The sequence below is a fragment of the Carassius carassius genome, chromosome 40, assembly GCF_963082965.1.
Source record: "Carassius carassius chromosome 40, fCarCar2.1, whole genome shotgun sequence".
Taxonomy (NCBI): Eukaryota; Metazoa; Chordata; class Actinopteri; order Cypriniformes; family Cyprinidae; genus Carassius; species Carassius carassius.
In genome coordinates, this window is record NC_081794.1 from 25,590,113 (window position 1) to 25,606,330 (window position 16,218).

A 16,218-nucleotide genomic window follows, 5' to 3' on the forward strand; every position below is an offset into this window, starting at 1 on the left:
TATAATAGACCACATTTACTAAAAAAAAAAACACATTTACACAGAAACTATGTTTGCCCATAAAAGGACAAGAATGACTTGATGCAAATACAAGTGAAGGCCTTTTCAGCGCATTTAGCACCTGCTAAATTAGTTTGTGAGTGGTTAATGAATTTGATTCGTGCTAAAATACTGTTTAGTGCTTTTGCCCCAGTATCTTTCTGTTATTGTCATGCAGTTTCTTATTGCAGAGTCTTGTCGAACTGGAATGACCTCTTGATTGACTGAGCAGAGGAAAAAGGCAGCCGTGATAAACATTTCATTACTAATGCTCAATAAGATCATTTCTCACACACACTAACACTCATCCCATACACTCACGGGACACAAAAGCCACTTCACACATCACGCAGTAAATTAGACTGCAGGGGAAACGTGCATTCATGCTAATTGCTTTGAAATACCACTGTCATCCAAACACGTTCACCCACCTGCGACTAGATGAGAACAGGCTGCTGAGGGTGACAAAGCAAAGAAAGAGAAACAAAGATGCATATTGGGAGTGTGCCCCAAATCATACACAGGGGAAGGTTTTGTGCAAAGGTAATAGATAGATATACAGAATAGGAAACATGCAGAGAAGCAGCAGAAATGTGAATGAGCTGCTCTGGGAAATGCAGTAGTTGAAAAAAGCTGTTCTGTGAGCATCACATTGTAAAAGAGAGATATGGAGGGTAGAATAGATTACAGAGCCTGTTACACTGCAGTGGTGTCAATTATTTTAAAGACCACGGTCATCTCTTTCGATAACCATGAAACTCAAAACAGCATTTAACATATTGGCCATTTTGTTACAGAGCAGTGTTTTCCATTTAAATAAATGAACAAGTCTTATATTTTTATTATGAAGTTTGGATTTAGACAGATTTAATGTTTTTAAAACATGTCTCTTATGCTCGACCAGGCGTTATTTATTTGTACCAAAATACAGGAAAAACAGTAATATAGTGAAATTATATTATCTGTAAAAAAAAAAAAAAAATAGTGTTACCAACATTAGTGTTACAGCAGCAAAACTTAAAATTACACTAAATACAACAATACAACTTTATAACAACCCTTATACATGACAACTAAACTTGAACTAAATTGAAAAACAGCAGTATTTAATCAAGTTTCTTAAATCAAATTATAAAATAAATATTATATATATTAAAATATATTATTTATTTATTTATTTATTATGTTTTATAATCTTTATTCCTGAAAATCATGAAAATATGCTGATTTGCTGCTCAAAAATATTTTTTATAATCAATGTTGAAAACGGTTGAAACTGCTTAATATTTTGGTGGAAGCCATAAAGTATTTATTTATTTTAATCATTGAATTAAAATAATTTAATTTAAGAAAGCCAACTTGATTAAATACTGCTGTTTTTCAATTTAGTTCAAGTTTAGTTGTCATGTATAAGGGTTGTTATAAAGTTGTATTATTATATTTAGTGTCATTTTAAGTTTTGCAGCTGTAACACTAATGTTGGTAGCTTGCATTGTACATAAAAAAAAAAACTATTTCTTTATCATTGTATTCTTGTTTTTAAGTTAAAATATATAAACTTCCTTGAAACCAGATGGATTTACATGAGAAGTAACAATGCGCAAGATATCAGGACTTGTTTTCAGAGAATTTATCTTTAATATGGGTGTATTTGGTCTTATTACACTGACCGATTTTTTTTTTTCATTTGTTTTAAATATAAATAAATATGCCAGTCCAGTAAAACAAAGTACAGTTCATTTTATATGACGCAATCCAAGAAAACATAATAGAAAACGTCTTAATAGAAGAAGTTTTGCTTCAAGTAAAATGATTTTGTTTCAAGGATATTTAGATATTTTAACTGTAAAAGTAAAAAAAAAAAAAAAAAGAATAATCATCTTGGGGTTAAAATTATTTCTAACACAGGAGTTGTAGATTAACTTGTTTTGAAAGCTACAGGGTAGTTTCGAAGTAACTTCCCCAATAATTAAGTTGAGACTGTACTACCCATCTTAAACCAGACAGAGTGACCCCTAGGTAGGGTAGACTGGATTAGAGGGAAGCATGACCAGTTCGATCTGTTCTCATCAGTCAGACTGTTTCATGCAACACTTGCTGTGGCTTGGACATGTAAAAGTATCCACTTAGTGGTTGTTCAATGTTTTGGTTTAATTGGGTTATATATATATATATATAGAGCCTGAGGAAAAATTACTGTAAGATGTCATTTGACAAGGGCCAATGAAAATACATTCAGGATTAATTTCAGCTGTATCATTCAAGCTGGTATTTTACAGTTTATGAAAAACATGATGTAGAATAAATTTTCACTCAGAAATTGCTAGTAAATGTTTAAAAAATGGTGCCTAACACAATTAATTAATTAACAGCAAGTAACACGTCAAATTAAACTTATTATTATTATTATTATTATTATTATTATTATTATTTTGAATGAGAAAAACTAAAATGGTAATTCTTGTAAAACATGCTCTAATAAGACTTTTTATATTTACAACCGAAAATAGCTTTTACAATGCAAATGAAAACAGAAAAAAAAGACTTCTTTTTTCTTTTCTTGAAACGCAAATGTGTAGATAGTTTCTAATGAGTCATGTCTTTGTCTAAAGCTTCTCCTGTGACCGCAAATGGCGGCCAAAAACCCTTTTTGAAACCGTTACTTTTGAGAATCACTGACACAGTAGACAGCAGCTGTGTGTGAAGATCATAAAAATCATCAGATCGGTTTCAACCCGAAGCAGCATTGAGAGCCATTGATCAAACATTATCGCTGGTCATGATGTAACATTCGGGGTTCTCGGACGGTTGTCATAATCAATAGTATTGTTCCTGTTTGTGGCCATTTGACTCTCAGTGTCCATCTAAACCTGTGCGAACTATTACAATGGCAAAGGGCAGAAGCATGACGATTCAAACTGCTCACCGGCTATTTATACATTACATAAGGCATGTAGGCATGTAGCCGAAGATCAGAGACAGTTCTTAACAGAAAATCATCACCCGCAGGCACCTGGGAGCTCTTCGTGCTGAAGAACAAGAGACCGTTTCCATTTCCAGAAGCACCGGTGCTCCACCGAGGTTCTCCAGAGAAAAAAAACGGGCACTCATGGGTCACCCAGGGAAACATTTTTATGTGCATTAATAAGTCATCTTCCTCACTTATAAAGAGAATGATGCGACTTGTTGAAACTGGAAAGATCTGAGGGCTATAAAAAGGCACGGCATGTTTATTTAAAATGGGAAATACTATAATGTTTATTTCCTAGAGCTAAATCAGGAGCTTAAGTGCTTGCTTGACTGTATATTTGTGTCTGTTTGAATAGGCTGTATTTTAAATAGCCTACCTGGACATCATGATAAATCATATTTTTATACTTCTGCATGCTCCCCCAGGGCTCCCTTTCAGTTTCTGCCATTATGTTCACTCCTTCTCTGTCTTTCCATTTGGTATCATTTATTTATTTCACATGCTGATGATAAGTGGTGACCATAAGACTAGGCTCAGCCAACAAGTAATGATGCATGAGCGTTCGTACCATGGAGGAAGAGGTGCTGCTGATTAAGATGTGTTCAGTTGTTTGCTGACTAGCCCAGAGGTGTTTTCTTGTTGTTCTTGAAAAGCTGACATACAAGTAAGAAGATTGCTATAGGTTGTGAAACATAAAGAAGACTGTTGAATGCATATTAGACAAATAATAATTTGATATATAAATAGGATTCCAATTTCTAATATTTAAGTAATGGATACAAAAGATACAAAAAGCTTATTTATTCATATAATAAATATAATAATATATAATATGATAAATATTATAGAGAGAGAGAGAGAGAGCACTTTGGAAAAATTAAGACAGTAAATGCAATATATAATGTATATATAAAATAAATGAGTGAATAAAAGATTTCTAATAATAATAATTATTATTATTACTATTATTATATACAAATAACAATGTAAATAAAATATAATAATAAAATAAAATAAAACAAACACAAAAAATACCATGGTATACTGCAATGGTATATTTTGTTGGTGCAAATAAAATAATAATTATAAAAAAACTTAAATATATTTAATAATATGAACAATATTATTATTATTTTTTAATAAATTATTGGTTTTATTATATTTTTATAGTAAATTATATAAACAGATATGGTGTGGGAAATAAAGACACCCCTTGAAAGACCCTCCTTCTCAATTTCTCTGGATTTATTAGGTATATGTTTGAGTAAAATATTTGAGCTAATATTTGATTTATTCTTCTAAAAGTTCTAATAACATTTCTTTTAAATTTTAACATAAAAATATGGGTTATTCCACCAAATATATATATTTTCTTAACTTTTAAGACACTGGTATCATGTAATCTAAAAATAATTTTTTTTACACATCTAAAACATTGCAACCTTTTTTTCTTGCTTTAAATTACAACATTTGTATTAATTTCATTTTTATTAAGTTTTACTCAAAAACATAACTATAAAAATCCAGAGAAACTAAGAAATATCAAGATTTTTAATATATTTTACCATAAGTTAAGAATGTATTAGCTACATCATTCATTTATATGATGGCTGCTAAAGTATAGGAACTAATTTTCTACATTTGCTGTGCTCCTTTTTCGCATTTACAATAAATTCAGTTTAAATCAATATTCAGTGTCCATTAATTTATTTATTTTCCAGCCCTGCAATAATGGGATGATGTGTAGTTATGTGGTCTTTTTAAAATAATCCCTTTCAGGGTATTATGCACCAAAACCCTCTTCCATTACAATTTATATGCACATCTAATGCATAGTATCTAATTTTGAATTTTGTGTGAATATATGCATATAGAGGAACCACTCTGATGATGCTGTTCTGTTTCCTAGAAACCAAAATGCAGCTAAAGACCTCAGAACCCAGCAGGGAGCTCACCGCCTGTACTAAAACACAAAAATGAGAGAAAGACAGGTGCTAATTCAGTCTCACGGATCTGAGAACAAGATGTTAGAAGAGTCACACATCAGGAGTGATATGAGAGATGTTATGTGAAGGGGGAAAATAGATTTCATTAAAAGTGTGAGAAGTTAGAACAGGAGCCATAGTGAAAGTTTCAGTGTTGTTGTTGTATGGCTCACACAGATGCTTTCACTGTTTGTTCTTTGACTGAAGACTTTATTCACTGTTTATCTGTGTGTGTATCTGTGTTTGGGCATTTTTGGGAAGAGTAAACTCTGCAATTTTTAAAGATGAAGCATCATTTTGTAGCAGTCAGATGGTGGAGTTTGTCCCTGCTGAATACACATCAGATCCCGCAGTGTCAGCTAACCTGAAGCCTGTATCTAATGCTGCATACAGGTTTTCTTAATTCATTTCTGTGCATTTATTATGTCTTATATGATTGAATGAGGCATGTTTAAAGCAGTTCTAAAATGCTAATAAATGCACACCTGTAACTGCACACAGTAGCAATATAAAAAAGACATGAGTACTTTTATAATGCATTACAGGTTTAAAGTGCTTCTGGAACGACCATTAATATATTCATGGACCATTACACTGTGTACTGAAGCAGCAGTTCCTTATGTGAAATGGTAACATTAGCCAATCAGAATATCATGATGATGTTATCACAAACACTTACGAATGTGGTGTGATCATAAATTATTAAATAGTTTATTGTTGAAATGTGTAGTAAAAAACTATTAAATTACTTGTATTATTATTTATTAATATTATATTACGATTTTATTTCATTTCATTTTAAGGTTTATTTTTTATCATAAAATTACTTTGGACTCTTGTTTTGTTTTGCTTAGTTTTTTTGTTGTGAAACTACTGTGGTTTGGTCTTTTTATTTTATTTCATTTTATTTTATTCAACATCCACATTTCTTTCTTTCTTTCTTTCTTTCTTTCTTTCTTTCATTCATTCATTTATTCATTTTTTTATTTTTTTATTTATAGCATTGCCACTGAAATTTTGCTTGTAAACAGTTTAATCTATAGACAAACCTGTGACTGCACACCTATAAGTTCTATACTACACTGGATTCAATAGTATGCAAAGTTCTTCCTCGTCTTGACTTGTTTGGGTCACATCCAACACTGTATTTTCTCATTATTTAACTGATGCAAAGCAGTCCTGCACACTGAGATCTTCCAGATGAATCTGTCTACAGAAACCATATTCTGTTCATTAACTGTGTAACCGACAGAGGTGCCATCCTTCCCCACACACTGTAGGATTGTCCCGGGCAGCACTGCACAGTAAAGAGCTTTTTGTTGCTACATGATATCAGTGAAACCATAACTCAACGTGTGCTGCAATGCAGCAAGGGAATAAGATGGGAGAGAGAGAAACAGAGAGATGAAGAGAGTTTTAAAGGTAAATAGACTGTCAGAGTGAAAATGGCTCTCTGCAGAGTGTAGCAGATGGATACTGTCTCAGAGGCAGTGTCCTCTTTCTGTGATGAGAAAGACAGGAGAATCCCTTCTCTTTTTCTCTCTCTCTCTCCTTCCCCTCCTTCTCCATCTCTTCATCAAGCGCGCGGCAGATGGGAGTCAGGAGTGATTTAGGCCACTAAAGCCGTGCAGAGATTGTCGTTTACACTGGCTTTCATGGCTTCGGTTTTTCCTCTAAGATGGCTGCAGACGCATCAGAAGAACAGAACAAGAGAGCTGTCACTTTGCTCTGGATGTATGATCCAACACAGAGAAGAAGAAAAAATATGGTCAGAAGAAAGACTGTTGGGGGAATTCAGAATCTTCAGTTTAGCTCTCAGCTGATCTCATTTTTGTGGAGAAATCAAAACAGATGCAAATGATTAACAAATGGTGGCATACAGTAAGAGTATAGACCTATATTACAAACAAGTAAAATGGGTAATATAGCTCATAAAATATGGTCTTAAAAGGGGTCATGGGATGCCCATTTTTTCCACAAGTTGATATGAATATTTGAGGTCTTACTGAAAAGTCTGTAACATAGTTTGGTGAAAATTTCTCAATGGTAGTGTTAAACAACACCCATTTTACCCCGTCAAAAACAGCTCTTTTCAGAGTATGCCATTTTGTAGAATTTTCCCTTAAATGCAAATAAGCTCCGCTGACCCTGCACCTCTCATCTGAGCTGCTCTCACAGGTATCCATTTCCTGTATTTGTGTTACTTTTTATTACTTGGTTTGCTTCTAAAGAGAAAAAAAAAAAAAAAGTGAAACAGTAGCCTGAAGCAAATGTCTCTCTATGTAATCTCATCGCCATCCAGGGAAGAAAGAAGAAAAAAAAAATGGATGTACTAAAGATCTCGTTTGTGATTGTTAGAAGTCTGAAAGTTCACATTAAACTTGCCTGATCATCCGCCCGGCATCATGCAGAGCTCAACTCCAAAAGAAAAAAGCAAGCTGCCCGCTGCTGCATGGCATCATGAATAATCGGAAGCAAGATCTTTTCTCACTTTTAAATGAAATCAGAACTATCATTTCCTCCAGATGCCGTGCAGATTTCTGACATTTTAATGCAGGCAAGTAGAAAACACAATGTCTTCTCACCTTCAGCTGCCAGAAGATAGTGGAAATTGGCCTGCACCACTAAATGAATATTCAGGAGCGTTAGGAGAGATTTGTTCACAATGTAATTCCAGTTGTACGAGTATCATTCCAGCCTCTCGCTGAGTGTGTTTGTGTGTGTGAGAGAGTGCTTTCATTGGTGAGCATCTGATCTTTCTGAACTTTTATGTATATTTCATGATGTAGGCTGGGAGCGTTTGGCAGTCAGTGTACATACATTATTTAAGCGTTCACAAAAACAAAACAAACCTGTTAATATTTCTCACCTCCCCAAAAGTCTCTTTCAGTCCTGTTGCTTTAAAACTGTTCATGTATCGTAAAAAACATCTTTTCTAAGAATATATATGTGCAAACGTCTTATAAACATTAGAGTACTTCACACTTTCACACTGCTTTTGGCTCTGTGATCTCATTAACATTTACAGGTATGCATATGTACAGGAAACGCATTGGTGTATGTTTGGATAGACAAAGATCATTTGTACAATATCAGAATATGGACAGCATCAAAAATGTTAACTCATAGCTGAACTTAATGTAGAAAGTTTTTGACAAACTTATTTATAAATGGAATGTTTAGAAGAAAAAATAAACAATGTTATTCATTTTATATTATAAGAATCATTTCATATTATTTATAAAATTATAGTTATATAACATTACTCATATTATACATTATATATAAATATTTAAATAAATGCTTTATTTATTTATGTATTTATTTATGGTTGATCTATTGTTAAATATTCTGTATTTATATATTCTGTGGAAGGCGTAGGACCAAGAAATGTTCATCCAATCAAAATGCTCGGTCCATGGGTTTTGATTGGCTTTCTTACCTCTATGTCAACATGTATTTACATATCTCTGCGCACCCGGTTCGTGCAGACAGGACACACCATCAGTACATTCACATACGCTGGGCAGACAGGTTGAGAATGGCAAGCAAACATTAACAACCTGATCTTCCTTCCTGGTATTGCAGTACTGTTACAAAAACTGTACTATAATTTTTTTCTCACCGGTGAATGACACAGGATCTATTGTAGTAATGTTGTCTCTGGTCATCTGGTGTGCATTAGCATTAGTTAGCATTTTCTCCTACTGCACCTTTAACCTTTAATGCTGCATGTTTCCACTGGAATATGAACCTTGATTCTTGTTAAAAGCACAGTTGTTGTTATGTGTTTATATTTAAATATTATATTTAAGGTATAAACTTTTTTATATAAATAATATTGTTTTTTAATTTTATTATTGAAAGTAAAAATGCACAAAGTTTCCTGTGAGGGTTAGGGTTAGGTGTAGGGTTGGTGTAGGGCGACAGAATATACAGTTTGTACAGTATAAAAACCATTACGCCTATGGGATGTCCCCACTTTTCACAAAAACGAACATGTGTGTGTGTGCATGTGCATATATATATATATATATATATATATTTATTTATTTATATATATAGTGAAACTATTTAAATTTTTTAAGCATTTTTCCTTATATTTTTGTGGCATTTTCTTGTGGCTTTATATCTGTATACTCTTTGTAGTCATCCTTCTAATAGAAAATAGTTTAATGGTGTAGTTGGGCAATATTCTTTAGAGACATAGCAAATCGTGCTATTTATATTGATCCAATATTAAAAACCATTATTGAAATAAGTAGTGTGAATTTCTTTAGAAAGAATGTCCAGTCTATGTCATAGTAATTGGTCTACTTCACTGTTAGAGCAATTACTCTTCCATCTGCCTGACAATGTGTTATGACAGCGGTTATCATTATTCTTCCTCTCTTCTGCCGTAGGTAGTTTGACCCTTCGTACCCTCCTTTCTCCTTCTGTAGTTTGATATCAGCAGAGGGTCCAAACTGAGAAATCACAGCAGGTCATGAAAATACTCGCTCCAGGCAACACAAGGCCTCATTCTCTTCATCGCTGTCTCATTTCTCTGCTCTAGTGCTATCCACTCTCTCTAATTTTTGGTCTTACTTGTTCTTATCGGTCTTACTCCTTTTTGTAAATGTTCACACATATATTTTATTGTCTTCAGCACAATTCGGACAGGTTTTCTAAATAGCTGCCTAAATATCCGTTTTCTACTTATATATATGAGGGCTGTAAGTTTAACTTTTCAACTTGATTAATTAGTTATGGAAAACATAATGTAATTGCAATTTTTGGACGCATCAAACAGACTGGCTCCGCCCCCGCCCGTCATCTCATACAGTTGATTTGACAAATATGATGCAGGACAATAACTCCATGAATGCCGTTATGCCCCAAGATTCAAAATAATGGTGCAAGAATTAAATGCCCCGTATGAGTTTTTGTCTCATACTTATATCATCTGATATCACATGAGCAGGGAGAGCAGTAGGCTATTACACGAGTGCTGATTTTATCCCGAATATCTGATTTTATACAACAGTGCAGTAAATAAAAAGTTGATATTGTCCCACATAACAAATGTTTTCTGGCCAAGCTCTGGGTTAATGGTTAACTGGATTAAAGACAAGGGCCACATGGGCCATAACCGGCCCGAATCTCAGCCAGTTAATCACCCTTAACTGGCCCAGAACTGGGCCAAAACAAGTGTTATTATTGGTACCAATTCTCAGCCTTATGTAAGCCAGTATCCCCAAATCTGAGCCACACCTGAGCCTTATATAACCCAGACCCAATACATAATCATAATATTTGATATTATTGCATTGTGTATTACTGTAATCGCCATTATTCATCTTGTTAAATCCTTTGGTAATGTACACACAAATTATGCCAATAAAGTACATTAAACTAAATAGAAAATCAGCCTTAAAATCCACAAATCATGTAACTGCAATAAAAAAAACATATTGTTATTTTGTTTTATGTTTTATTTTTTTTATGAGGATCAAATTAACCAATAAAGAGTGTGTAAAGTATACAGTCTATAAGAGAAACGGAACAGACTTTTGCAAATGTGTGTGTATTCATTGTATGAAAAAAAATACTGAGTTGTGTATATAGAATGTTGCAATACATTTTGTAATGTCTACTTAATACGTTCTCATTTAACACAAAATAGCTTTAAATAATCTTTTGTGGGTATTTTCAGTCAAATTTAATTTGCAATTAATTTGATTAATCACCGCATTATGTAATTAATTACATAAAACAATTTAATCGACTTACAGCCCCTATATATATTAACACAAAGTTCAACAGTGTTTATTTGAAATTCCATTTGACTATGAATAACAAAGAATCTCCAGTGTTCTTTTGATCAAATGTTCTAAACCTTATGTTCCACTGGTGATATTGGTACAGGTGATATATGACACAGTTTGCTTTTATACATAATACAGATTTGGGAGCAGAACCCATTGCTGATATTGTAATCTAAACCATTATAACATGAAATGTGTCCTGCTGTTCTCTGATCAGACAGTAGAGAATGTCCCCACCGCTGTATGAATGCCTCGCTACTGGAGACCAGCTGCCATTGATTGAACACAGCGGTGAGCCGTAACCAAAGGACTGAGAGCAAAAGAAAAGAGGGTGGAGGAGGGAGGGGGGCTGAAAGGGTGTTTTAATTATAATCAGCAATACAATCATTACATCAGCACTCTGATTAAAGAGCTACTCAGAAGGTGCAGACACACACACACACACACACACACACACACACACACAGGAGTAGTTTAAATCCGGAACATACCTTGTCAAATCCAGTCCAGTAGCTAATACCCCACTGCCTCACCTCAGAGAACAGCAGTGCCGGGGGTAAAGCCTGCTGGTTCACCCAAGGCCATCTTGGCAATGCTTTTTTATGTAGGTAATAAGCATACAGTACAGCTTCTATTTGTATGGAGAGAGATGGAAATCTCCAAAACTATTTGTAAAAGATCTGCCGCAGTAACATGTCAAATCAAAAGTGAGCAATTGTATTTTTTTTTTTAACTCATTTTTTTATTATTATTATTATTTTACAATAGTAAACATTTTAAGGGATATGCTGTACTTCAGTCACCCATATTGACCATTATGATTTCTAATAATAATAATTAGTATTAGTATTATTATTATACAGTTATATTTATCATATATATTTATAAAAAAGCATACCTTTATCATTATCTTTGTGGAATTTTCTGCTCATAGAAAATTGCTTTTTTGTTAACCAGTTTTAAATACAGCTTTGCTGGAGCTACATTGAACAAGAGTCCATGCAACACAAAAGGAGATAGATAGCTATTGACCGCTGAGACAAGTATTGTCCAAAAAGGACAAAGAAGTGCAACAAAAACAGTCCAGTGCAACTTGTGTGCTATCTTCTAAAGCCATGCGATTGCTTAGTGTAAGACCAGATCAAAATTTGAATCATCATTCACTAAACAATGTATTCTGTTTTATGAGTTTTATATATATATTTATAAGTCTCCTGCATAACCCCACACTTTGAGAACCACTGCATTGTCTGTTTATACATGCATGCAGTGCATGTTTGTGGACACTTTTGTTGAAGTGTTGTGAGCAGCTAATTGATTGAGTTTAACCCGTCTGACTGCAAGACATGGGTATGTTTAGGTTTAACAACCAACTCTTTTTAAAAAGTCATCTCCGGTGATTAAATGTGAGCTGCATTATTTCCTGGGTGAAGAGCTTGATCAAACATGAGGATAATCCAAGAACATATGTACATTTTTAAGTGGATTCAAACTGTTTACACTTTAAAGATTGTGACGCCAATGGCAGTATCGGGAGCTTGCATGTCTCCGGCGGTGGTTAGTTAGTTGTTGGATGTTTCTGTCTTCCTGAAATCAGTTGGCTTTAAAGAAACTTCTGCAAATTGTTGGATGCATACACACTGCATTTCTATTTAAAATCTATTTACAGGTACTGTAGATATAATCAATAAGAATATAGATTAATGCATGTACAATGAAAAATATTGTGTAGCAATACAGTATACAGAATGTGTCTTTTATATTAGTTAAGGCACTTAAACACCACAAACATCTCTGATGTAGTTTGTTCATTAGTTGAACCAGAATTAAAAATACAGATAAAAATGCAATTTAAACTTTATTAACAATTGCAAATGTATTGTTAAATCATCTATTGAGAATTTGATCTTTGTTCATTCAATTGGATCAGAATTTAGCATTACCCCCCCCCATCCCCCTGTATTTCTTTGCTGATTATATCTACATAGGGACTTTGGTCAGATTGCATTGCAGCTGGTTTCATAAGTTTTTGATTGCATGAAATACTGTTGGTTTTGCAAATCCTTGAGAATTTTTTTTTTTGTCTTATTTTTCTCCGGCATCTTTGAAACGAATCATTCCCATTGAAATAACATTATCTGATGCAGCATAAATGGGAATTTGCTGGTGACTGTAATATAATTTGTTATATGTAAGCATAGACATATTTAGTCAAGTCTACTTGCCGTGGTAATTGACAGCATGCAGAACCCTGTAGATTTCTCACATTTAATTATATTTTATAACATTTCTGACCTTTTTAAACCTTGATGAGAGTGCTGTTGGTGCATTTTTGCATTCATTAAACTAAAAATGTCTCTTGCAACTCCACACTATTTCATGATTAAATGTCTGTGCACTGTTTATTACCAAAGCATGACTAAAGTGTCTTATGCTTGCCTGGTTTAGCAACCTTCTGTATCACCAAGAACACTCTAAAATTTGTGTTTTAGGTTACCCGAGCTCAACTCATCCTCCTGAAAGATAATCATTTTGCGTTAGATATGCTTTTACATCTTCATATTAAATGCTGCTCATTTAGGATGAGAAACCATATTTGACTGCATTGTAAACGTGTTCTGTCACCACCGCAGTCGCTGCAAGTTTCTAAAGTTACCGCATTATGGCAAGCCTTGTTAAACAGCGAAATATTGATTATAACTAGGAGCTAATTAGTTACAGACTTACTGTGCCAAGCATCTGTTGTTTTGGGTCTCCGGGAGGAAATTTCATAAATTACTTCTTTTAATGGAATAGTTCACCCAAAAATTAAAAATCTGTCTTCATTTACCCATCCCTCATGTTGGTCGACTTTCATAAAAGATGAAATGGCATGAAGGACTGTCCAATCTACTATTTTCCATTCAATGACGGTGGATGCTGTGATTAAATGATGACAAAAATGTTTATTTTAGTTGAATTTCCATGTAAATTGCATTTTATCTTGTATAATGTAACATCTTTTAAAGTGAAAGGAAATATTAAAGGAGAAAAAAATGGTAAAGAGTGGTTGTCAGACATCGCAGAGAAGCCACAGTGATTGTAGAAACTGACCTGAAGCTAATTGGGTATTGGTTAACATTATCAAGGGAATTTCATTTCAGAACAAACGATTTCTCTTGGTATAACATGCACTGATGAATATTTTACAGTGAGACCAGAAGCATGCATTAGTAAAATAAACGGGGTCAATTTTGATCCCATGTTGGCTTGAACTTGACAAAAAGGCACATTAAGCAATGGTGCCATACTCGTAATTAAATGTCTCTCTTTCTGAGATGTTTCATTTCTTGTGGTATTTTGCAATATGAAACATTGAAATGTTTGTCCATCTCATCTTTCCACAGGAGATTCAGCATGGCTGCTGCTGTCGTCTTGTGTGTTTGTTGGACCCAGGCTTGAACCTGCCTGCATTCTTCCTCGAGTGCTCTTAGAGTGCATGATGTCAATGCATTTCTGCTGCCTTTCCAAGATGAATGACTGAAATATCAACCTCACATAAGCTTTCTGGACCTCTGGTCCAGCGCCTGATTAAATCTAACCCCTCATACGAACATCCGAGGGGGGGAATAAGGAGTAGACGTGGCTGCTGGTTGGTGGCGGTGGAGGACGAGGAGGTGGTGGAGGAGGAGGGTTTGGAAGCCATCTTTATCCTTTGGAATATACCATTTGTGGAATACCACTGTGTGTTTGGAATATCGCAGAACTTTGGGAGTTTCACTGTAGTTTTTGGAATCCTTTTGGAATATTGGGAATTTGGCTCCTGTTCGCAGTCATGAAGGTGAACCCGAGCTCTTGTTTGTGTCCTGTACTTTTGTGCCTGTGTTTTCTGGAGAGGGGTTATGAGGCGAGCCATCACAGCCAAGCCAAAATCATTTCCAGGAGCCACAATGCAACTCACAACCACAACCAGACTAAGTATGGGGAAACAGAGGTCCACCATCGCCCCAAACGAGGATGGATATGGAACCAGTTCTTTGTCTTGGAGGAACATATTGGTCCAGAGGCACAATATGTAGGAAAGGTAAGCATTTTCAGTTCTGGTTTGATAATCTGGTTTGCCTGGTCTAGTTTGCAGGTTTTGGGGCATTTGTAAGCTTGGCCGACTAGCTAAACCAGCGTGCCAATGCTGGCAGACCAGGTTGACCAACTTACCAACTAATTAGTCCAATATAAACTGGTCTACCTGGTTTGTGCAAATAAATTATTAAATAGTTTGTTTGTTCATTCATTAATTAATTAATTCATTTTTTTTTCATCAGTGGTGGAATTAATCAAAGAGAAGAGAATATGTGCATATTCCTTTCCTGTGCTGTATTTTCTGTTGAAACAGAAAGTAGGGTGATTCATATTGAGAATTATTTTATTTTATTTTATTTTATTTTATTACCAAAACATTGAAGTGCACGAGTCTTTGGTTTGTTTTCCTTAAAGGGAAGGACTTTAAACAGGTCTATATAAAAAACATTATTATATAAAAAAACATTATTATTATTATTAATTATTGTTTAAACTTTAAAATTAAGTTGGTTTGGTAGTCTTAGCTGAACTAAGTGGTCCAAAACACCTTTAAAACCATCAAAAAGACCAGCCTGACCATGTTGGCTGGCTTTAAGACCAGCACATACACTGGGCTTGTTGGTGTTTTTTTAACATGGATATAACAGCAGTCTAATGTTGAAACATGTTAGACCCTCGTGAACAACATACATTTGTAAATCAAGCAAGTGACCTTTTGCTCTTTCTCTGACCTTATTCCATCACTTTTCTACACCCACAGGCCTTGATCGATATCATCTTTGCATGGAGTTAGCTTAGCACAGCAAAACAGCAGCTCAGGACTGTAGCTTGACTTATTGGTTCATGTTTGAGATTTGACAGCCTTCATCATTTTGGCTAGAGTCATGCCGGTTCTCCTGTGTTTGCCTCATGGGCTTGTCGATCTTGTGAAACATGAATTTTGTGTCCATGCCAGATTGCAAATAAGGCCATGAATCTATCAGCTTTAGCACTTCCGTCTGCAGTCAACATGGTAACTTTTGCACTGACCACATTTGTGTGTGTTTTGTGTTGATGTGTCATTTTCACTATTTTTTCACAATACTGTTTGAAATATTAGACTGAAAATATTGGCAAGAATAAATTAAATAATGCGATAAATGGACTGTAATCTTAATCATAAATTGAAGCAAAGAAACAAATGAAAAATGTACATTCAAATGGAAAACATTTTTTAATTATTAACTGTCATTTAAATTAAGTTGATTTTAGCTTTTAATAATATTTCAAATTACTATTATTATTATTATTATTATTATTATTATTATTATTATTATTTAGTAATTATTTATTATTTTTAATTAATATTATTAATTAT

General features: G+C 34.1%; 1 protein-coding gene across 3 annotated transcripts in view; it reads left to right on the top strand.

The window, feature by feature from the left end:
- The window catches only part of LOC132122466 (cadherin-18-like), a 185,381-nt gene that overhangs the window by 58,820 nt on the left and 110,343 nt on the right, over window positions 1–16,218 (top strand). For all 3 annotated transcript variants that reach the window (XM_059532755.1, XM_059532756.1, XM_059532754.1), the window contains exon 2: window positions 14,189–14,865. In XM_059532755.1, coding sequence (XP_059388738.1) covers window positions 14,617–14,865 — 249 coding nt within the window. In that variant the 5' untranslated portion in view covers window positions 14,189–14,616. The remainder of the gene's footprint in view (window positions 1–14,188; window positions 14,866–16,218) is intronic.